The 24,159-nt window shown below is 45.6% G+C and overlaps 2 protein-coding genes across 2 annotated transcripts in view; both read right to left on the reverse strand.

Moving 5' to 3' along the window:
• Positions 1–7,094, reverse strand: part of LOC135388755 (uncharacterized) — an 8,903-nt gene extending 1,809 nt beyond the window's left edge. The window contains exons 1-5 of the mRNA XM_064618521.1: positions 7,010–7,094; positions 6,733–6,826; positions 6,560–6,613; positions 6,363–6,490; positions 4,264–4,446 (exon numbers count right to left, since the gene is read on the reverse strand). Of these exons, the coding sequence (XP_064474591.1) occupies positions 4,264–4,446; positions 6,363–6,490; positions 6,560–6,605 (357 nt within the window). The 5' untranslated portion in view covers positions 6,606–6,613; positions 6,733–6,826; positions 7,010–7,094. The remainder of the gene's footprint in view (positions 1–4,263; positions 4,447–6,362; positions 6,491–6,559; positions 6,614–6,732; positions 6,827–7,009) is intronic.
• A 7,452-nt stretch (positions 7,095–14,546) lies between these two features.
• LOC135388756 (uncharacterized) lies at positions 14,547–22,106 on the reverse strand. Its single transcript, XM_064618522.1, has 4 exons — positions 21,994–22,106; positions 21,831–21,943; positions 15,263–15,467; positions 14,547–14,895 (listed from the first exon to the last, which is right to left on the reverse strand). The coding sequence occupies exons 1-4, from the start codon at positions 22,034–22,036 to the stop codon at positions 14,606–14,608; spliced, it is 651 nt and encodes a 216-aa protein (XP_064474592.1). The 5' UTR covers positions 22,037–22,106; the 3' UTR covers positions 14,547–14,605.
• Positions 22,107–24,159: the final 2,053 nt, after the last annotated feature.

A 24,159-nucleotide genomic window follows, 5' to 3' on the forward strand; every position in this document is an offset into this window, starting at 1 on the left:
ACTGCAGCACTTTTCAATGCCGATTCACTGAATTGTAGCCCACAACAGTTCTCGCGAATGTTCCACTGACAACATTTATCTTCACTTCCTTCGGACAGCTACGCAAGTCTGCATCGCAACGCGCACTATGTTTTTCACCGGGACGCGTAATTCCAAAACACTACCCAGTGCAACAGATCGAGCTTTCTCGACTCTTAGCGGATGATAGGTGATGCTCTGGCAACTACGTTGCCGTGGCGATGCCGAGACGCCACGGCCTTCCGTGTGGTTTCAAATATCGTAGAAGGAAAGAATGCAGGGATCTTTCGTCAGCGTACCCTTCCAGTTCTCTGGCCGAACTTTTTATAAGCTGTGTTAAATTGCAGTCAATGGATGTGTGGTAATTTCCAAATAGACTGATCGTGTTAAATCAGGACCTGTGATTCACGATGAAAAGAAGGATACTACTTCTTGGTATGGGGAGAGAGTGGTCAGCCAGTTTTAATGGCTTGGTACTCTTTAGGATACTAGGGAGGAGGGCTTAAGCCATGCATAAGCCGTCGACGAAGGTAGCCGTTCATGTTCATTATTATTTGAATTGAATTAAACTATGAGAAAAATGTATCGTGCGTTTGGGACGCTAGCAGAGCCAGCAGAGCTGTGAAGACTCGTGGTGCTTGTAGTGTGATGATTTCGACATTTCGGGAATCGTGATTTTTTTTTTTTTTAGTTCCGTGTTAGCGCCGCGAAGCAACTGTGGCTATGAGCGGCGTATAGACGTGGACAGATGGAGTGAGGACAGCAGGAAGGAGTGGGGGACAGGGGGGTTAGTATGCGTCCTGGGCCGACTTCAAGGGGAACTGTACCGACATTCGTCTGGAAAGTCTTCTGAAAACCCAGGGAAAACCTCAGACAGCACAGCCGGTGACAGGATTCGAACCCGTGTCACCTCCCAGTCTCGGCGTGGAAAGCGATCATCCTAACCACTATGCCACGGGAGCTGGTGGGAATCGTGAATACTTTACCCTATGGTATAGGTGTGAAATGCACATCAGACAGTGATATCATTCAGGCAAACCCCTAGCGTAAATGGGAAGTACATGCATGGGCAGAAAAACTGAATCCCAACGCAAAGGAGATGTTTTCTTTAGTTATGAAAATAATTTCATATCACACAAAGGGCGCACATGTGGCAGTTTTAATTTCCAGTTGAGGGTGCTGTACCATATAAAGGTGTCATCTCTGGTCTGTCCGTGAAAAGCGCCGACGTATTTTTCTGTATTGCTCTATAGCAACTAGTTGCTGAGTATGTCTCAGGTATAATTATGTCTACGACGCGCCCACTGCTCTCACACTGCGCGTCGCATATTTATAAGTATCGCAAGCTGGAATTCGGTCAGCGAACATGTTCAGTTTCCTACAGCTAGCACCCAATCCATTTGTATTTAAATGGAACAAGAAACAAAAATTGCAATAAGCTAAGCTTTCTTGTTTTCGGTGTTTATATTTTCCGAAGTATTACGAGATAGGGCGAAGATAAATGACAAAGAGAAGTTATCTTGTTATTTTATTATGTTGTAAGTCAATTCAATCTTGTACTACTGTAATTTTGTTTGGCGTTCATTTTTACCGTGTTTCGAGAGGTCTCAAAAATTATAAACACCGGAAGCCGGTTGTTCCCGCTGACGCAACAGCAAAAATATAATTAATAGAGAGACCACAACAGTTCCGAAGCTCTAAGCCTGAAGTTGTGGACCATTGTGCGCCATTTTCACGACGCCACCACTACGTCTCTTGATACGATGTCTCAGCTGATATCTTGCATGGTCTCACTGACAGACTGTCAATGCTCACAGATCATATCACTACGACAGGAAGTCGAGCCATCAAATTACTAATTACGTTAAATTTTTCCCACTGGGTGCTCCGCTTTATGTTTCTGATGTTATTGATGTAATCGTACGTAATAAATAAAAACAAAACAGACCCAAAAAGTGTGGCTGACGAGACATCAACTGGAAAAGAGATCTGCTTTCTTTTTCTCCATCGATATTTGAAACCGGTGGAAATGCAGTAGCGTCTCGGCGTTGCCATGGTAACGCAAGTTGCCAGACGATCAGCTATCGCCCGCTAAAGTTAGACACAGCGCGATCCGTTGTACAGGGTAGTGTTTTGGAATTACGCCACCGGGACTGCTCCATGACGTAGCACACGCGTGCACGCGCAGCATGGACTAAAAACACCGATGCTCGAGCTGAAACGACATTCACTGCTGGTAGCAACAGGTTTGATCACGCTGTGCTCGCAAGGTATACTTGTGCATGCAGGAGCTCCGGATGTGCTGCTTCCTGCAAGACACCATTAATTACCCAAAATTCCCTACTTCCCATGTGTCTCATCCTACCTCAACGCTCTATGTCGGGACCCACCGATATTTCGAACAGAGGCATGTTCTACAGGGAGCTATTTGTATTCGGGTGCAGGTTTTGCTTCTTTGGGAAATACTTGTTCTGTCTAGGACGTAGTAGAGATGTTTAGCGCATCGTAAACTATCGCCTTTGCGTACGTAAGGGATAGCGTGGTGGTTCTGAGCAATGCGCGAAGCTCTCTCTATGGTTTGCGTGTGCGCAGAACCACCAACGCTATCCCTTACGTACGCAAAGGCGGCGATAGCGTACGATGCGCCAAAACTCACCAGTGTTAAACGCGCCACCGAGAACTGACTTATGCTGTCGAGTTTTCTACCTATATATTCGCCTAACCTTTTCCCTCAACGCCGGCGACAGCGAAGAATTACAGTAGCTTGCCCTGCTATATTTTTGTTTCTTCAACAATGTTGGGTGGTGGAAACTTTTTCGTCTTGATGTAAGCCTAAAACACAAGAAATTCTTATTCTCTCTCTCGCTCTTTTTTTTTTTTTTTTTGAATCTGCGTACCTCATGTCATTGACCCCCAACATGGCAAACGCGGCTCGTCCACGTGGCGGTCTAAAATTTTGATGACCGATAACCTGATCGCTTTGTTTGAAGAAAGAAGTGGAGTTGCAAGGTAAGAGGAAGCTTTCCACTCCACTCAGCCTTATCATGTCGTTGCGAGAAACGGAACATAGCAAGACGCTTTCTTATTGAAAGTGTACATGCGTCGCTTGGCACGTGAAAGCACTTTTCTTTATGTGCTCATAATTCTGAAGCAAACGAATGGAGATGATGATAAGCAAAATAAACTTTGTTGACTCGCAGTCTTCGACGACAGATACGTGCGACGAAAGACACGCACATATTAGCTAAGCTCCTGAACTATACTTCGGGACATGTTAACTCCTACAAGCCAACTCCGCCCACAGATCTAAAGGCGTGAACATTATGCGTGACAAACTGCGAATAAAAACAAGCTTCTCATTTAGGGAGAACATAAAACAGGCCTTATCAGTTTTGGGATAAAAAATGTCGCATGTAAGCACGCAGCGACAGAACGCCGAGGAGACACACACAGGATCGAATCACAAAGGCTGTGCGTGCTATTTGGGTTTTATATCAATCCCGGATCATGGGATTAGTCGGAAAAAATCCCGAAATCCGGGACTGCAAAAGTGGCCCGGGATTCCCAACCCGTCTGAGTCGCAAGGTAGTGCGCCCGCATGCTTCAAGCTGTTGCTTGCACACTGATCATGTTGCAAAAACACTCGTCAGAGGCGACGCACTTTGAGCACACATGCGTGCTTTCACAACGACACGTAAAATATTACAGTTAAACTTCCTCGCCCCCTGGCGTCCGCCATCTTCTCGTATATGCCCGGGCTACATTCTCCGCTGGCAGTACCTCAGTGATTGTAAGTCTTATGTTGACTTGGAGTATAGAATGTCGTACAGAAGGCCGAATGCAATCTTACCTCGCACCACAACATAAATTTATTTTGACCCTCAAAGTCGGAGTGGTCAAAGACATCGGAATGGTCGTATCAAATAATTTAATAAACACGTCGTGGTTCCTTGCCACTTAGTATACATGCAAATGTCTGGTTACAATGTCGGCTGTGATGCGACTCTTTGATGTAGCCGTTTGCATATAGATTACGTGTAGCTTGCAAGCCTTCGACTTCATTTCAGGGCCACATGTAATCTCCTTCTCTTGCAGAAACGTTTACGCAGTGAGCATTCCTTTTTAGGAGTGATCAAACGGCCATGAGGAGTAGGATTTAGAGTCACTAAATGTAGTTTGCTAAATGTAAAAGACTCTAGTATGGCTATATGAGAACTCTAAAGAAAGATCATAGATGGGACGTACCTCAGCGGCAAAAGTGGCATTGATGCCACTGAAATCCAGGATGCAGGAGATGGTGACATTGCCTGCTATCAGCACTGGTGGGTTGCAGTCCCCGGCACGTCGGACCCTTGTGTCGAGGCCGTGAACGGCACCATGCTCCAGGTCCGCCTTCAGGTCACGGTTGGTCACGGATGTGCTTTCAACCTTCGAGAATGTTTTCGAGAAAGTTTTCGAGAAAGTTTTCGAGAAAGTTTTCGAGAAAGTTTTCGAGAAAGTTTTCGAGAAAGTTTTCGAGAAAGTATGGGCTTTTCGAGTTGACATAAACAAAGGGCTGCTCTGCCAATTAGCCCTTTAACTCCCAGGCACGAATGCACTCGTCTAACTTCAACTAACTTTATTTTGATCGTGATTTTCATGGTGATGATTGGGGTTCATGGGGAATGACGGCGAAATAAATAATGTAAAAATCAACTTTTAAAGCCAGAGACGAGCTTGTTCATTTGCTTGTTGTTAGCACCCATAGAGCACCAGACGTCAGACAAATTTAGGCTTTCATTTTGGAGTTCCGAACGCTTTTGATATTTCCCTAACCAGAATAAGACGTGCATCAATATGCAATACGTAGCATTAAAACACTCAACTTCAGGTTGCGTTTTTTTACGGGAACAACTTTTCAGTTAAAACGTTACGACACATACTTAGGGTCTTTGAGCTTTTCAGGTATATACCTTTCAGATTTCACAGACTCAGGTGTGTGAAACATTAGATTCTATTTTGTAATGACTAACTCCGGTTGAAATCATGTAGTAATTGGCTTCCGGTAAAAATAAGTATACATATACTTCTTGGGAATCGATTGGGTACACGCGTTTTAGGTGCAATGTGCTATACAGAGGTTCTGCCGACTACAGTACTGATTTTGAGGTGTTTGGTGAGCCATCATGATGAAGTCAAAGCGTAATGTGGGGTAATTGGATTCTATTCGAATAACAAAGACGCTACGAGTGTGCAGTATTCATCGCCTACAGCGATTGCCTCAAACCGTATAGGAAAAGGAGCTGTCATGCAGTGTCTGTCTGTAATGGGTAGCATACTGTTCTCAAGCGGTGAATCCCCCATGACATAGTCACGATTTGTTTGTCGTTCATGTCCCTCGAGTTACGAACAAAACACTGAAAATTTGGGTCAGTTGGTGACGCATATTCGAAAGAGGTATTTCTTGCCGCCTGTCTTCTGCTATCACTCATAGTTGCTAGTTCGAATATGGGTTATGCCTTTTGCGCCTGTTACCCTCATTTCCGTATGCGCAAAGAAATAAATCCAAATCAATCAATGTGTGTTTTGCACGGCATATATTAAATGAATTGGAGGACTGAATGTTCCGGGAAGTTCATCTACCCGTTGTCTCTGTTTCTCAATGAAGCTTGTTCTGTCTGTCGGCTGTTGCCCTCAACGTTAGGTCGCACTGATAAATGGAGGTCTACAGTAACCTCATAGGCTTTACTTGCGTAGCAGCCGTTGACATAACCTCTGTTTGCTGTTGCCCATCATTGTGCTTGAAGCCGCAGTGTACGTACAGGTTAGGACAAAAATTTACGGAACACACGAGCGGCGTACTTTTTCTTCGGTGCGGCACCCTAGCGGCTGCCGGAAGCGGGTGAGTTCACTGCCGTATGTCGCACACAGCGCACCCTTCCACCCCTCCGAAACAGTGAGCTCCCCCGCTTCCGGCAGCCGCTAGGGTGTCGCACCGAAGAAAAAGTACAACGCTCGCGTGTTCTGTAAACTTTTGTCCCAACCTGTACTCCCAGAGTCAGTCTGCGGTCCAAAGGGTAACAGCACGGACGAATAATCTTAACACCGTAACTGATCCGCGAAATGTTGTGACACATTCTGTCCAAGCTTCTGTTTCTCTATGACTGACTTATGACAGATTTACTCTGGACGAACAGTACTTTTGAATTTCAGCCGTCTTAAACTGCCGACACATTTTTTCGAGGACATGGCGTATCAGCAATTGCCGAATGCTCCTAAATTTTCATGTCTCCTTTTTTCCAAAGTTTCATTCCATTCAAAGTTTCCTACCACGTTGTCAAACATAGAACGTGAGATAACGATACCTTGATCTTGAAGTCCGGGATTGTAGCTACCGGATACAGCTTGCCAGTGCCTCTCACAAGGCCAGGAAGGTTGTGCTGGAGGACAGTGTCGATATATTGGTTTGAGTCGCGCGTTGTTGCAGCCAGCGCTACAGAAAAGAACAGAAGTTATACATCATCGTATCTCTTCTTAAAAGTCTATCGAAAATCTAACTTACAGAGCGTGACTGTCGCAGCCAAGAAGAACGCCGTCAAGCAATACATGGTTCCTCCTACAAAGTGCAAAGAAAGAAGCTTGTTGTATAAGATACAGAGAAAGCACGAATGTCTCGAACAAAGAGTTGCCGTCCGAGACGTTACCCGTTGGAGCGAGGCTTCTGAGTCAACTTACGTTGAGCGATGATCAGCAGCAACTGTGGTCTGGCGGCTGTCTTCAGGTGGTGAAACCAGTTTCTCGTTTTTACGAGAGGAAAGAGTGTTCGAATCTAAAGAGGAAACACGTTCATGTAGGTCACGCCGGAGACATAACAGCCCGTGGTCCCGTGACACGCCATTTATCTTGCGCTCCGCGGTTTTGCATTGCACAACGAGACCGAGATATTAATTTTGTGATGGAATCACATTGACATTCGCTCTCGTATGCTCTGAAATCCTTTCTTATCACGTACCCGTTCGTGTTCGGTGGAAAACGTCTCGTAATCCTGACTCGGAAGAGACCTCAGGGCTGCCACTTTCGAGAGCACGTGCAGCCAAAACAAGCAGAGGTGACGTCAGTGCGTTTTGAGGCCGCTTAGAACCAGTTGCCCAGTACTAAGAATCCCGTCCAAGGTTGTTTCAACGAGTTCAGGGTGACTTTTTCTTTCCCTTTTTCAACGTATTCGGCGATGAGCTCGCACTCGGGCGATGAAAGGATGCGCGACACGTTGTTTCCGTGTGGCCCATCTTTTTGTCGCCCACGCTCAGACGTGCACTTTCCACATTTTGCATCGATATTTCTAGGAGCTTCACTACGAAGGCTTCAACGGCATCTTTGTCGCCCTGTATGTCTGCCATTTGTTGCCGTACAAACCCATAGTGCAATATGACGTGGTATCCTTGGTGGACAGGGACGTGTCTTGGAATACGGCCTGAAGCCCGAAACGCATGGAACGTTTTTTCAGCGTCAAAACGTCGCGCGCACGTCTTTGCCTTGCACGCGTGGCGAATAAATGCGTAGGAGACGACCGCCCACATCCCGCATGTGGCGCGTACAGAGCGAGTAACGCCAACCAATTTATTTATTTATTTATCAGTCATACCCTTCTGCTCTACATCAGTAGAATTAACACGTAGTACGGATTGAGCCAAAAGCATGTATAGCGTGATATCACATCAGTGACACGGATTTGATAAGTACAACATCTAACCAAAGTGTGCGCCTTTACTCCGAAAAGAAAGAAACCAGTTTTTTGTGAAAACAGAGTACCCGAGTTTGAGAGGACGAGGTCACGTGGAAGGCTCTTCTAATGTGGTATTGAGCGAACAAAAAATGAATTTTAAAATTTTAGCGGTGCGAAAACGATATGGTTTAATTTTACATTTGTGATCTAGTCGATCGGAAATGAAGTTTAGGGGCATCAAATAAAGGTCACGCGAAATAGCGGTGGTACCATGATAAATATCATAAAAGAATCTGCGATTTGCTATCCTACGACGAGTTTCTAACGTGGTCCAACCCAGCACGGACTGTAAGCTAGAGGAGCTAACATAAGGCGAGTATTTGCCTGTTACCCACCTAACGGCTCGTTTTTGGATCTTCTCAAGTTTGCTCTTGAGACCTATTTCTGTTGGGTCCCAAACCACACTACAATATTCTAAAAGCGGACGAATGTACGGCTCATAGACAGTTTGGGGCACCCTTAAAGTTTATTTTCATTAACCCGAGAGTCCTACTAGCCTTATTACTAATATAATCTATGTGCCTGTCCCACTTGAGGTTTCTACTAAGTACAGCCCCTAGGTATCGATATTCTTCAAGTTTCTAATGCTTCGCCATTTAGTTGTTGCCATATTCCAATTGCCAACCAATGTTGACATATTCGTCGATCACAAGCGTTTTTTTATTATTTTTTTTAATGTAACGATGCTGCGGTTTCTGCATGCGTTTCTTCCATATTCCATATATCGTCCAAATGTAGAAGTAAATTTAGTGTGGTGGATATTGCCTCCAAAATTAGTGCGGGCTACGGTGTCCGCCCATTTGGTCGAACGCCGTTTGGTCGAACGCCGCTTGGTCGAAAGCCGTTTGATCGAAAGCCGTTTGATCGAAAGCCGTTTGATCGAAAGCCGTTTGATCGACGCCGTTTGTTCGAAAGACGTTTGTTCGAAAGACGTTTGTTCGAAGGGAATTCAAAGCTGCATGCACTGTGTTGTTTCTGTAACTGCTCCACTTTTTCTGTAACTTTTGACTCTAGCATACGGAGCAGGCAATCAGTGTCCTCTGCTTTTTTTATTTCTTCTTGCTTCTTTTTTTTTTTGCTTTTTGCAGCCGAAGAGGGGAGACCACTGGTTAGTTGCAGGCGTTTGTCATTTACCAATCAGTAGGACACATATTGAAGAAAGCTGCCCAGGTTGAGAGCAGCCGATAGTCTATCCTTGTTCTGGGCACCCTTCTTATGAAAAAATGGCTAGGAAGCAAGCGAGCTGGTGAAGATGATGCATAATATAAAAAACCCCGAGACTAGGGAACACGAAGGGACAGACACAAACACCCGTGTTTGTGTCTGTCCCTTCGTGTTCCCTAGTCTTGGGGTTTTTTACATTATGCACCCTTCTTATTGCTGGCGACATATTTAAAGGGAACGGTCTGAAACGGGATAGTCATATGTGCAAAGCCACTCGAAGTCTGTGGGTGCTAAGAACGAAATTTCGCCATGGTACAACGAGAGATATTAAATTAACAGCATGTAAAACCTTAGTTCGACCTTGGAGTATGCATCTGCAGCCTCGAATCACTACACATGCACGATATCCGAAGAAATAGAGAAAGTACAAAGATCTGCTGCCTTATAATCTTGTCTAAGTTTCGAAGGACTTCTTCGGTTACATGTCTGTTGCAAGAACTAAATTTAGGTTCACTTGCACATAGGCGAAAAGTAAATAAACTGAAACTGCTCTTTCTCCTATACAGTGGTCCTATGCAGTTGATTACAAACAATAATCCACTGTTAAAATTTGTTCACATTCGACGGGAATAAACATCAAAAATTTCATTTACTTATTTTTTAATTCATTTGCCAAAATGTTTAATACTTGACGTCTATTATTATTTCACAAAGGGTTGGGGATTAACAAGTACAGCATGTTTAGTCACGATGTGTCAGAGCGGAAAAACCTATTCGGTTGTCCAACGGGTTAACAGTGAACAACCCTGGCCCTTGTACTGCTTTTTGGACACTAAAAAGTGGGTTAGCTTGAGGAATGTGTTTACGGGGAAGCAGATTACACAAAGTTAAATGTTCCTTAGGATAACTGCATTTAGAACTGCAGCTTTTTCTTCTTGTCTTTTTTTGTCATTTTTGACACCCCAAGTGAAGCAATTAAAAAAATCGATCAAACGACCGCTGCCGTTTCGATCAAACGGCGTTCGATCAAATGGCTTTCGACCAAATGTCCTGCGTTCGATCAAACGGCTTTTTTTATTTATTTATTTATTCAGAGAGCTCTGCAGCGCCGTGAGGCATTACAGCAGAGGAGTGAGGATGTACAATGGTGATGCTACTTGCATCATTCTCAGGAAAAACACACCAATATTGTACACACAGTATTACATGGTAGAAACGAAAAAAAAAAAAAAAGAAAGAAGAGTAACAGCAAAAACAAAGAATCAGTGCATAAGACACCTAATCTTAGCCATAAATAATGTATTATTGGCAGCATTAACGGCTTCTTGGGGCAGAGAATTCCACTCTGGGATGGTGGAACAAAAGAAAGATTGCTTTAAAACACTCGTTGAAAAACGCAAAGGTTCAATTTTTTTTTCTTTTCTTTCTTTTTTGCTTTCGACCAAACGGCGTTCGATCAAATGTCCCGGAACCGCGGGCTACACATACGCAACTTTGTCTGCCGCAAGGCGGCCAACACTCTCTCCACACAAAGACAAATGAGTTATTTTCCTTTCCTTACGAATAACATTACATTTTATGTACTGCCTAGCACATACAAACACCTTCACTATTCTTTTTAGTGTGTCTTCACGCTTGCAGATATGAAGGGGTCACCCAGCGATTTATCCAGACCCCCTATCCCCCTCCCCCCACAAAAAAATCTGGGAGACACCCCCTAAAATTTTGTGAGATTACGGAATGTTTCGTCAGAGAGCATAAAAATACATGGGAGTGGCCTGCAAGTTGTGACGTCAGAACCCCCCGCGGGGCCCGACAACCTCCAGGGACGAAATTCTGGGTAAACGAACCTTTTCGCCCAATTTGCACTTCCATTTCGTCATTAGTGTCACCGTCAGCTCAGCAATCGGATTGTTCATTAAATCGAGACCATCCCGAGTGAGGCTGCTTGATGAGCAAAGCGTGCGCAAGTCAGCGTTGCTTTCGACAAAATTTCGACTGTGGGAATGAGTCTTTAGCCAACAATAGGAATAACTCTTTGAGCAGTTCCATTAGAAAGATGCGTGCCAGGAAAAAAAAACAAAAAAAACACACACACATTGAAATGTGCGTCCGCTGTTTATCTGCATATTTTTTTTTTTCCTTTCGGAGTTCCTTGCATTCCAAGACGGACAAAAGACCGCCACAAACGGGCTGGTGGAACTGACGGGACATTACTGATTACAATTACTAATGCCATTACTTTGGCATTTCATTTTCCCAGAAGTCCCTAACCCATTTCTATGCGGTGTTTGAAGAACATAGTAAAGAGATGTGATACGTGCAAGAATTCGTTACACATTTCAGGGTGATAGCTAGTAATTAGAGTTCCTGGAAAACCGCTACGTAACGAATGATTTCGTCGAGAGATAGTGACTTTTCGATCGCTGAGTTATAGAGAACACACTCCTCCTGTCACGTGTTCGATCCTCCCCGGGCCCGGACAATATCACTTATCGGGCTATCCGTAACCTGGATGAGGGATATCGGAAGTGTCTACTCGAGGTATTTAATACATCCCGGAGAATTGGAAAAGTATACCTGACAGTTGGAAGCAAGCGCGAGAGTTCCTCTCCAGCACTGGACTAATGGACGAACTCTAATAGGACACTTTTCCATCATCATGACTTTCTCATCCCTTCCACAAGCGCAATGGGGCAGTGTACCGCCATAACGGCGATGAATGACCCACCACATCATCATCCCATTTACGCGTGTGTGTGTGTCGTCGAGAGATATGAGAACAGTTTGCATAATGATGATGATGACAATGATGATGACTTGTTTTCTTTTTGATTGAAAGTCACTTGGGTGTAATGTGCTAAACAACAAGGTAGTTTGCATAATATACATGAGCAACCATAGATGAGATTTATTGCAGCGTGGAAGGAGTCTGTGACTACAAGAATGAACAAGAGTGAAGAGTCGAACTGTGCCTGTACCAGGCACAAAAGATCTCTCCCTGTTTGTAAACAAATGACGTCATAGTGTTCAACAGCGCCACCAATCTGGTAAAATTGGACTACGTTCGAAGCTAGAGGCGAACAAGGACACGCCCGAAAGCCACGGTCTTGAGAGGATTACGATAGTCCCTGAAAAGGACGCGACCTTCGGTCCTACTTTTCTTTCAATAGGAGGCAGCGAACAAGTGTCCATTCGTGGAACCCAGCCCTCCCCTTCCGATATCTTTCGGTTTCAATGTTGCCTACCAACGTCATGATGACGTTACTGGGTAGAGGTTTATTCGTTGCTTCTGGTCACAGACCATTCCTTGAATTTTCAACTCAAGTGAATGAGTAATTAGTAATGTCATTATCCGATACCAGGCAACAATGCAATGGCATTACATCACTCATTGCTCCTCCACAAAATGTAATGCATCACCATTACATTTTGGCCAAAGATGACCAAAGGTGGGGAGTAACGCTTCAGGGATGACGCCGAAATAAATCATGTAAAAATAAAACGTTCAAAAATAAATCTCTTAAATATCAAATTTGCAAAATAAACTCTTCAATATAAATCATGAGAAAATCCACGCTGTCGAAATAAACTCCGAAAAATAAATTTTGAAGAATAAATGCTTCGAAATAAATCTTTTAACATCCATCGTCCCTGATGTGTGCTCTGTGTGCCGTGATTTGTGCTGCTGATTGACGGCTCTACGTCCGCCGCGGAAAATAGTACCCTCCTCGCGCTTGGGGCTAGCCAGGGCTATAACTGTGACCGAGGATTTCGATACACCGGAATATAGAGCCGACTATCAGGAGAGTTTGGCCATTCTTTGGTATGTTTTCTGATTTTGCGTTTCTCTTTTTCGTGTGCGTGCGCGCTTCCTTGGCCTTTCTTTTACCAGTGGCAATCCGTCCACAGCGCTCAGCTGACTCAAGGATCAAGAGCATACCTGGGTAAATTACTTCTAAAATGTAATTAAATTACATTACTCATTACTGCAATAGAAACGTAATAAAATTACATTACAATTACTACGAAAAAGTAATGACATTACAATGTCATTACGTTACCATTATTGGCATACATGTTTCCGAGTTTGTGGAAGGCAGAAGAGACACACAAGTTGACGAAACTTTCCTTCCCTGAAATTCGAGGAAAAAAATGTATGCTTACAGTGTATCAACAGTTAGCTTGTACTCTTCTGTTTGTCTCTTTTACATCCTAGTGTGCCACGTATGACGTATCGTTCCACAATGTAGAGACGAAGGAGACATAATGTATCACGACAACAGGAACATTGTCAGGAGGATGGGGCCCGCAAACAATGGTTCTTCAGGGCTGCAAACCGTTGACCCAACAACGTTTGTTTGTGGGTGCCCTGCCTAAGGCAACTGGCTCGTCAAAGGGAATTGACGTTTCACGTGCCGATTGAGTGCGTCACCGTTCATAATGCCGTTGGAATTCTTTTCACTCGCTAGTCCCCAACTGTCTTTCTGCCAAGTGCCAACACAGAACACACACTCGATTCTTTTGTAAAAAGTAATGAGTAATGTCATTAAAATTACAGCCCAAATGTAATTAAATTACATTACAAATTACCTAATATCTAAAGTAATGCATTACATTACAAATTACCAGAAAAAGTAATTAATTACTGTAATTTCATTACAATAATGCTATTACCCAGGTATGATCAAGTGTGCATGTCCTGTATTCATACGCGCATCGTCGTCATCACTTTTAAGCTGGATATTTCGAAATCCTAAGTTGTTATATAATTGATAACAATACAAACATGAGCAAGGAACATCATAATAGCATGTTTCGCCGAAAAGAACATCGTGTCGCCCATACGGCTATCACTACTTTGATACGGAGCGTTACCTTCCTAAGCCTAACCATGATTTATTTTAACAGCGTTTATTTTGAGGACGTGTATTTTTAAACCGTTTATTTCAGAAAATGGATTTCGAAGGGTGGAATTTTAAGCGTGGATTTTTTAATGTTTTATTTTAAAAGATTTATTTCGGCGTACAGCCACGCTTCACCGGTAATGCATTACTCACCATCTTTGGTCACTTTAGGCTTGTCCTGAATCTGAAGGTTCATATTTCCTGAGATCACCTTGAAGAATCGATCTAAGCGAACGTGCTGTAATAGTGTGCGGTGTTGTCATTGAGCGCATTAAAACCCCCGCTACGGAATTAGACCGCAAGGAAATTCGACGTATACCTTTTATATTTCACACGTGACCAAACCGCACATCTAGCGTGCTTGCTACCGACGAAATGCTGCCCTTTCAGTACGACCAATCCGGCAAAATCATAGACTGTAAGCTGACTGTCAATGACATCACGTAAGACCTGGGCCTCGACATATGTCGGCACAGTTCCCTTAGAAGTCGGCCCAGGATGCACATTACCCCAGAGCGGCGTCAGTCGTCACGTTGTCCACCTCTGTGAGGCAGACAACGGCGAACTTTTTCAGCACTACCACTACCAATAACGACAAGTTGAAGATTGGTGCCATTGTCACTTGTGCGTAAACTAAATCATCCGTGCCAAGGGCTCTACTAAGACTATATACAATGAAGTCAGATCAGCGCTGCTTAGAATGAGAAACGATGGACTTTATTTTCGATGTTTCTGTAGTTCCGACTGAATTTCATTAGAAAGCTGGAAAAGGAGCCGACTGCAGCATCCCCTTGAGCAGCATGACATAGTGGCTGTACAGGACATTGTACACTTGACTCAGGACTCTCTTCTCGAAGCCGTCTTTCAAATGCTGCAACCGCTCGGCGTTAAGGTTGACTTTCTTGGAGAAGTCGCTTTCCACGTCCAGGCTGTCGAAATAGATGCCTTTCACGTAGAGCGGGTAACCTGGTCGAACAGTCGCTTCGAACTTTGCCTTGGTCGCTGGGATGACGCCCAGGGCACGCACTTCTTTCTTTGTCTTGCCTGCACGTGCACAAAAGAAAGCTTCCATATCTGATGCGACTGTATTGTATTGCAAGTCCTGGCGGAAAGCATGTAGTGCTGATAAACTAATACATTCAGGTTCAATATGATGTAGAACTATATATTGCTGGTTGTGCCGGTACCACATCGTGCTCCGTGCAAAATAGGACTTCCAGTATACACTAATAGAAAACCTAATTTCTGGCGAGAAAATCAACAACAAAGACTCACATTCACATTATAAAACCAAGCGACTAATTAACGAGAATTTTATCACAAGTTACCATAAACGAGTATGCAATCCCCGTTTTAAGTATCATGTCCTACGCGCGGTTCTATAGGGCCGAGGCCCAGCTGTATACCGTACCAAATAATGTATCTCCCTTGATCTCAGCGTCGTATGTGGCGTTGACGGGACCCAGACTGACGCTGCAAACGACGGTGATGTTGCCGCCCATCCAGACGGGATCGCCACAATCCTCGTCTCTTGCCACACGGGAGCTGCCCTGGCGCAGGGCACCGTTGCGGAACTTGGCTTTCAGCTGACGGTTCGTCATCCCCGTTTTCTTAACCTGGGTATAGACAAAACGCTTTTGAGAAAAACTCGTCGTTCCTTATTTTTATATCTGTATAAAGCAATAACAACAGCAATAAATAAGTGGTTATAATGTAGCGGGATGTTTTTGCCGCTCAGGCGGCACCTATCCCATTGCTTGAGGGCGAGATGATGGTGAATGATGATGGATGTTGTTGTTGGGCAGAGGCCCAAGCAGTTGAGGAAGGGCAAGGGTTTCCCAGTGGCTTCAAGGTGGCTTCAAGTGGCGCTGGAGGACGCGTCGCTCAGTGGTCGCTGGATGCTTGAGTAGAAACAATTTGAGGTTCGCTAACTTAGATCGTAACAATAATCTTGCACGGGAGGATCTTATTTTTCAGGTGAGGAAGAAACTTCGATTGTCACCCTTTTTGCAATATTCATAGCTGCACTCCCTTAGAAATGAACTTCACCGCATAGCACGCTCCTATAGTCAAGCATGATCTCGAATGATATCGTTATCTGCCCCGATTTGTTGAAAACAGGAGGCGTACTCCTCCCGTTTTCAACAAGTCGGGGAAGATAATGATATCATTCGCGATCATGGTTGGTTATAGGAGCGTGCAATGCGGTGAAGTTCATTTTTAAGAGTGCAGGTCAACTGGTGGACAACAAACTCCATAATGTGAAAAGCGTGAGTCTGCTGGGCAAAACTAGAGGGACAGGACCAGTGATTTATCCGGACCCCCTCCTGCACACACCAACACCCCCCAAAATCTGGAAGACACCCCCCTAAACTTTTGTGATGTTAGCGATATTTCGTGAAAGAGCATAAAAGTACATGGGAGTAGCCTGCACGTCGTGACGTCACCCCCCCCCCCCTCCACACACACACACACTATAGACGAAATTCTGGGTAAACCACTGGACAGGGAGAACCTGTCTCTCGTTGGTGCGCCCAGACTTACCAAAACTTAGGCTGTTCACGTATCCATATGACAGATCGCTGCTGAAAAACAGTGTCTCTTGAATTCCGGGTGTGCTCGTGCGTACAAGGTCAGTGCGAGTGTATAAGAGGCTCATAGCCCTCGTGGAGCACGGTTGCGAGTATGGCACGAGCCATGGGTGTTTGTAATATCAACTTTGCACCCTGTTTGCCTTACACTTCCCCATATGTCTTCTTGTAGGGACGTGGACAATTGATCGCCGGACAAATGCTCACAGGCCAAATCTTACCCATGAAGCGCTGAAGTGGTACAAATGCTTCTCAACACTCGCAACCACGCAACTCAGTAATGCTGCTCAACTGGGTTAACTGAGCGCGGCTGCTCGCTTTACGCCGATAATCTACTCCAATAATGTGTCATATTATTTGTATACCTTTCGCTGTCGCTTCTTTCTGAACATTAGAATCCACACAAATACAAGAAATTTAAAAATTATCAGGGTTTTTTTGCTTTCGGCCTCCTTCATCACCACCGTGATAAAAGAAAGTCGGGCGTCTGCGCATAATAGTGTGTCGCGCGCCCCCTTCTCATGCGGTCTCATCGATTGCTGCGTGAAGGAGACTTGGCGCGCACGATCGAACGACGTTACAGCCGAATTAACACGGGTAAGAGCTGCGCAAATGAGGCGTACATCATTAGAGAACGTATATTTTTGTTCTTTTCTCTCTCTTTTTTAGTTCTGGTGATCCGTCGATAAACGAAACGTTCCAATGCTGTATATGTGAAATTCTAATCGACGGATTTCGAAAGTCATTCTTGCCTCCTTATAGAGTCTTCCTTTTGTGTCACTGACCTCTCCTATCACTTCAAAAGAAGAAGAAAGTCCTCGTGGTTCATACAACTTAAAGTAGCCATTTATTTCCAATAATTAATACTAATTACTGAAAACAATTAAGGCAGCAGTACGTCAAGATAGTGAATCCAGAAGCGTTATCGGATTAGTCGCACTGAAATGGACTAAGCGTCTGTATTGCCGTACTTTCCGGTGTATAATGCGCGCACAGTAAAAAAGTGCTCTGAAGAGGTCCTGCGCGCGCACAGTAAACTTTTTGCACTTTTTTGGTGTAAATGGCTTGTCCCATGGCGCACACCTTTTTGGTGTTGCCTTTACACTCAAATGATGGGTGTTTTCTAATACACCCTTTAGTTAAGTGTATTTCTAATAAAACACTGTCATAATGGGCGTTTAAAAACGAAAACACTCTTAAAAGGGGAGTATTCTATTGAAAACACCTTTTATGATGGAATTGTTTGCTGGCAAATATTCCCTCGCAAATGGCTAGCGAGACCAGTGGCCGAGACATATAGTTCGATGTTCTTGCTTCTATGGCAAGCACCACCGTGAACACGGCAGACTATACCAGCGGTGTTTCCGTTGTAGAACCTAAACCGGAGCGTAATGCGCCGCAAGCACGCCTCGTTAGCTTGGTATGTGGGACCAAGGTGAGTGCCGAGACTTGAAGAGACCTCGGGGCTCGGGCACCCTCAGTAGCCTCTACTGGCGTGTCGAATGGATCATACAATACTGAAATACAATTTGTTGGGGAACGTTCGTTACATGTGGTGGGGCGGGAAACGTTTGTAACGGTGACGGGAATGCGTTTTTGCAATTAACACCCACGCTTGCAACGAGTCAAAGATATCAGCTAAGTTCCTAACATCATTCCCTGTCAAATACTGTGTTTTTAACTCAGGTTATCGTCTATAATGTGACTACTTGGAGCTGTGAAACCAGTATATTTTTCCTCTCACGAAATAAAACACAATTTTTAACACCATATTCCCAATTAAAATGGGGTGTAAAAAAGGTGTATTAGACGATAAACACCTGTTTCAACACCCCAGTTTACACCCTTAATGATCGACATTGGATAAAACGTAGATGTATGTCGATATTACACCTTTAGTAATGCTCTTCTTGCACCCTTTGCAGAATAGAAAATGGTGTTTTTATAACAATGTACCTTTTTTGAGCAAATAAAGGTGTAAAATGATTTACAGCGCTATCTAACGGTGCGCGTTATACATGGAAATATTTTCCTGCAGAGTTCTTTCTCAGGTCGGTGACGTACAAATTCTATCCTCTTCCAGAGTGACTTTCTCCCAAATCCCTTAGGGCCAGTTGACAAAACCGGCGAAAGGGCACTGGGCTTCATAAAAAGTTAATGACGCTGCTTAAGGTCAATAATGCTGAATTCATTGCGGAAGGCTGGCGTGATTGAGAAGGGACGCGAAACCGAAAGCGGAGAGGAGACTGAAGTATACTGTGTGACACCGACTCTGTTGCTCTGTATGTTTCCAATAAAGCATATGCATATATTATACACCGCCTTGGTTTATTGTGTATAGTGGTGGCAGTACAGAAGCTTGTAGCAACATTGCGGTGCGCGTTATACATGGAACTTTTTTCAAATTGGCCCCATTTTTAGGGGTGCGCGTTATACACCGGAAAATACGGTATTTCTTTTCCCTGGCATATCGTAGAGGAAACGTTTTGTCGTATATATAATACGCATGCGTACATAATATATATTTGGAGAGCGAAATGTGAGCGCTATGTGAGAGCGAAATCATTTTGTGACCACGAATCAAAACGGCACCCTGCCTAAGGTCGGAAACGCAGTAGTCTCGAACATGCATTGTAACGTAGAACCCCCCACCCCCTTTTTTTTCGTTTTCGTTTTATGCAGATTGTGCAGACTTGTCTTGCTACTCCCATGCGAACCACATTTGTAAAGGAAAAGTTACTACCCCCAACCTCAGACAACCCGCCCCCCCAATCGAAAAAAACTACATCTAATCGGGTCAGCGGGAATGCAGTGAAAAAAAATACAAGGCGTAGCACACACACGAACCTATAACACACATTCTTCATATCACAGCTCACTATAAAGCTCAGAAGTGCTGAGAACGCAGCGTCCCTCTCCTTCGGCTCCTGGAATTTTCCCCTCACCCCAACATCCCTAACCCTAACATCCCCTTAAAACCTACAACACTTCCCTTTCCAAAGTTCCTACCAGTAGGGCTCCAACAGTCCCGACGTTACTCCTTCCCCCCCCCCCCACCACCACCACCCAAAAAAAAATAAAAATGAAAATAAAAGCCCAGCATACAGGGGCATATCGGGGATTCCAATATATCGGGGATATGACCAATTTCCCTCTTTGGGTTGGTGCCAAGGAGCTCGAGCCCTTACGCTTCCACCGCTTCCTTGGCGTGGTAATCGACTGGGACTTACGCGGGGCTCGCCACATTAAACACCTTGAAACTAAAGTGTAGCGATGGCTCCCCGCAATTCAACATCTTTCTGGCTCAGGATGGGGCTGTGATCAGCGTTCCCTGCTCGCAGTTCACGCGGCGTTGGTGAGGGCGACTGTGCTTTACAGCCTCCCCATTCTGCACAGGATATCAACAACATCATTAAATACCCTTCGGTCCCTGCTTGCTCGAAGCCTTCGTCGCTGCCTCGGAGTTCCAAGAATGGCTGAAACACGGCTGGTGAACTCCCGGTTGAGGTTCTACGTGAACGTGAAACGGCTCGGCACTTCCTAAGTTTGCGTGCTCACATTCCCCGTCACCCGCTCCTCAGGAAAATTCGATACCGCCCTGAAAGCGACTTCTATCGAGTGGCGCAGGGGACACGCCAGACTCTCACTGGCTTCATAGCTAAGGACATTATACCGCCAGAAGCCCCCTGGTCTCTGCCGGTACCGCCGACTTTCGTAAGCCTTCCGAACATTCTGGAAAGAAGAGATCAGGTCCCCCCTCAAGTCTTCCGAGCCCATTTTCATGCTCTGGTAGGCGAGAAGTTTTCTACGTTTACGGCAGCATATACAGGTGGCGCATCCCGCAACAACAAGTCCGCCTCAGCATTCGTCATACCATCCGAAGGCGTAGTGCAAGGACGACGCTTTTCACATCCAACCTCCTCAACAGCTGCGGGACTCTATATATGCCATCCTTTTCTTTCTACAACACATCGCTGATTTTACCCCGCGGGAGTGGGTAGTCTTCACAGACTCCAAATCTGCACTTCAAGCTATTGAAAATTCCGGCATACGAGGCCCATCCGCACCCCTACTCACAGATGTGTTAATGGCTTACCACACTGTCTACGCAGCAGGCCACAGGCTAGTTCTCCAGTGGGTTCCAGCCCATTGTGGTGTCTTGGGGAACGAGCAGGCCGACAGCGCCGCAGAAGTAGCACTCTCGTATAGGAAACTGACCAGTATTGTTCTGCTGAGAGGAGACCGCCGTTCCATTCTGCGACGCCTCGTGACACCCCTGGCTTCCCGTCAATGGACAACCGACATACCCCCCCCCCCATCTATGTTGAGCAGAGTTGATCCAACGCTCATTTTCCGCATGCCACGAAACACCTCTCGTCAAGATGCTTAATTCACCGAATGCGACTCGATGTGGCCTTTACAGCTCAGTGGCGTTACCGCTCGAGACAAGTTCTCTCCCACCTGCTGCCACTGTGGTGCTCTTGAGGATCTGAAGCACATTCTTCTTCATTGCCCCCACTACCAACCTTCCCGAACCGCGCTCTCCGAGTCTCTTAGTCAGCTGGACTCTCACCCCTTCTCCCTATCAAAATTGCTTGGTCCTTGGCCCAATCCATGCCCAGCAACGATCTGCGCTTAGAGCTCTTTTGAGGTTTCTGGACACCATCGGACTTCAATCGTTATTGTGAAGGGGATCATTATTTTATTCCCCCCCTCCCCACCAGCAATGGGGTAGAGTACCGCCTCTGACAATGAACCTCCCCACTTTCCATTTCAAAATAAAGCTGTTGTTGTTGTTGATATTGAGGTGCGGTCAGGACATCCGGAACACCCCTCTCCCTCGGTCTAGCGGGGGGGTTGTAGGGAGAAGGTGCGGTCAGCCTGCGCTGAAGTGGCGGCTCGAACCGCCAGGATTATTGGCGAAGTTACCCCATCTCCCTGGATCAGCGGCTTTGAGCAGACATAGGTGTCACACATACGGGATCCCAACACACACCCGTCCTCGGGATGAAAATCCCGTGCAAATTCTGGTTGCATGGGCTACCAAAAAGCCAAAGCCAGCACCTTTACGAAGGGCAGCCACCCTGCTCCAGCACCCCCTCCAGCTTATGTGCTACTTCTACTAGTACTATATCAAAACTTCTGCTGTCGAGACGGCCAAGTGGAGATCTCAACCTATTCCTTCAGCATTCTTTGGTGTGTGATCCTGGTGCAGTGTAACGCGTTAACTCTCTTTTTCTCTGTTTTTTTTTTTTTTTTTTTACTGTCACACACACTGCAATTACTGCCAACAGTAACTCCGTTTCACCCAAACGCATGGGCACACGTTACATGGGCAAAGTACTCACGCATTAAGCTAGTTTTTGCATGCGATGCTCTGTATCTTACCTTGAACTCGAAGTCTTGCAGGGGTGTAGCCGGTGGCAGAAGAGATGAGCGGAGGACATTGTCCACGAAGAGGTTCACTTTCAGAGAACTGGTGGTGGGAGCCTTGGTCCACACTGCGAGGACTGTACGTATAACAAGAAAGAAAATACGCAAGAACCAATACCTAGAGGAGCTGAAGCAGCGACCAGAAGGAGACCCAGTAGCATCCTGTTCACCGGGCTGCGGCAAAGCCACTGTGGCTCAAAGGTATTGTTCTGCGCTTAGCCTGCCCGACAATGCAATGGGAGAGCAGCGCTACCCGATCGCGTCCTGCCTCCCAGAAAGCCGAGAAAAGTCCCCGTTCATGGCGTCATATTCACGCCTTGTATGGTCTATATGGTCTAACGTAATGTGAACAGACGTCCAGATTTAGGTCCCGCTTTTACGGTTGTGGTCCCGCTGTCCCACTAGCCTACTTGTGGTACAGCGTTGTCACCAGCTTTTGGTTGGACCGAACCCCGAATTTTAAGAAATAATAAAAAATATGCGGCTAAATAAGGGTTTTCTACACTCTATAAACAGAACTTCACCGCATAGCACGCTGTGCTCCAACCATTGCCAAGAAGAATGATAGCGTTATCTCTTCTGATTGGAAGAGAGAGGGGACGTACGCCTTTTTGTGGCAATTTTCATATCCAAATTGTGTGTGCGTGCGTGGTGTGCGTGGTGTGCATGGTGTGCGTGTAAGACATCTTGTGCTGCTGTCGCCAGAGATCCCGTAGTAAACATGGTAGCTAGGCTCTGTAACGCACATTTTGAGTCGCTATACATGGTCCAGCGAGCAACTGAAGATTGTGAGTTGATGAAACTTAGTGCCAAGAGGACTCCATAAAGTTCAGCCGCACCGCTCTCTCGATATTCGCCTCCGGGATAACAAATGCACACGAGGAAACGGATGATGTCGTAGAGGCATCCGTGAAAATCTGCATCCTGCCTGCGGAGCTGTTTAGTAGCTCAAGACTGAACTGACGAAGAACATGCGTTGGTATATCCTTCTTTCCCTGGAGTCCAGGCACGCTAATTCTTACGTCAGGAGGCTGCAGGACCCATGTTGGGATATCCGGTAATGCATATGGCTTGTGCTTCGGAACCACGTTGTGTCTGGATAGCTTGGGTAAAAGAAGAGTGGTGACGACTCAATGGCTCGAAGCTGAGGATGGCGATGGTGACGCGCTGCCAACCGCACGTAGTGGCGGAACGTTTCTTGCATCCTGAGAGCTGATACAGGTGGTTCCCGTGCTTCTGTCATGGCTAAAGCGTTTGACGTCGCTCGAGGAAGGCCAAGACAGAGTTTGACGCCCTTTGCTAGGATTGACTCTAACACTTTCTCTGTGGTAACAGGGAGGTTGTGTATCAGGGGAATGTGATGAGCAACCATCTGACTTATAAGAAATCGGTGAACGCGGAGCACTGCCCGAGGAGATGTGCCCCACCGGGAACCGCATAAGTAACGAAGAACATTAAGACGACTCTCAGCTCTTGCTTTTAGACAGCGCACCTCCGCTACCCATGACAAACTCCGGTCGAGAGTAACGCCGAGAAAGCGGTGATGTGGTACACGACGTACCTGATGATGACCAATTTGTAGTTGAAATCTCTTAAGATGGCGACGCGTAAAAGGCAGCATATTGCAGTCTTTTCTGAAGACAGGTCCATGTCTCTCTCCAGGAGGAAGTGCACACTAGAACTTCTTCGTATTTCGTTGACTATTCCTTGTGTATATCACCAAAAAGCTGCACTACCATCTCCAGTGCTGCAACATAGTCTGTCTCTGATGGAGAGGCATCGTGCTAGGATCGCAATTTTCACAGATGGGTCGATGTCAACGTCTGGGTCTTCATCAGCATTTGTTGTACCACAGCACATCAGAGATGGATCGAATGGCAAGGCATTCCCACAGAACACCGTCGACAACAGCGGAATGGGTAGCCATGCAGCTGACAATGCATTATGTGGCCGCACGCCAGGTGCCTGGGCAATAGGTCACATATTGCGATGCCGGTATCCAAGGCATAACATCATTCTTGGGAAGTGGCTGTATGGCGCCAATAGTACGGGACATTCTCATCGCATGCAAGGAAGCAGTATAGATAGTGGCCACGACATATAAAGCAACACGCTCGCGTACGGTACCGCGTTAACGCGTCGGGCGCAGAATCGCGTTCGGTTTCGGGTACGGCATTGGGGAAACGCGGCCCGGTGTGTTGCTGAAACGTCTTCGTCGACACTGGTGACCCTTTCTTCAAGTTGTAAGTAAATTTCGTTCAGAAAATATTCGTAACTTTTAATA

Source organism: Ornithodoros turicata, chromosome 3 (assembly GCF_037126465.1).
Source record: "Ornithodoros turicata isolate Travis chromosome 3, ASM3712646v1, whole genome shotgun sequence".
In the NCBI taxonomy this organism is placed as follows: Eukaryota; Metazoa; Arthropoda; class Arachnida; order Ixodida; family Argasidae; genus Ornithodoros; species Ornithodoros turicata.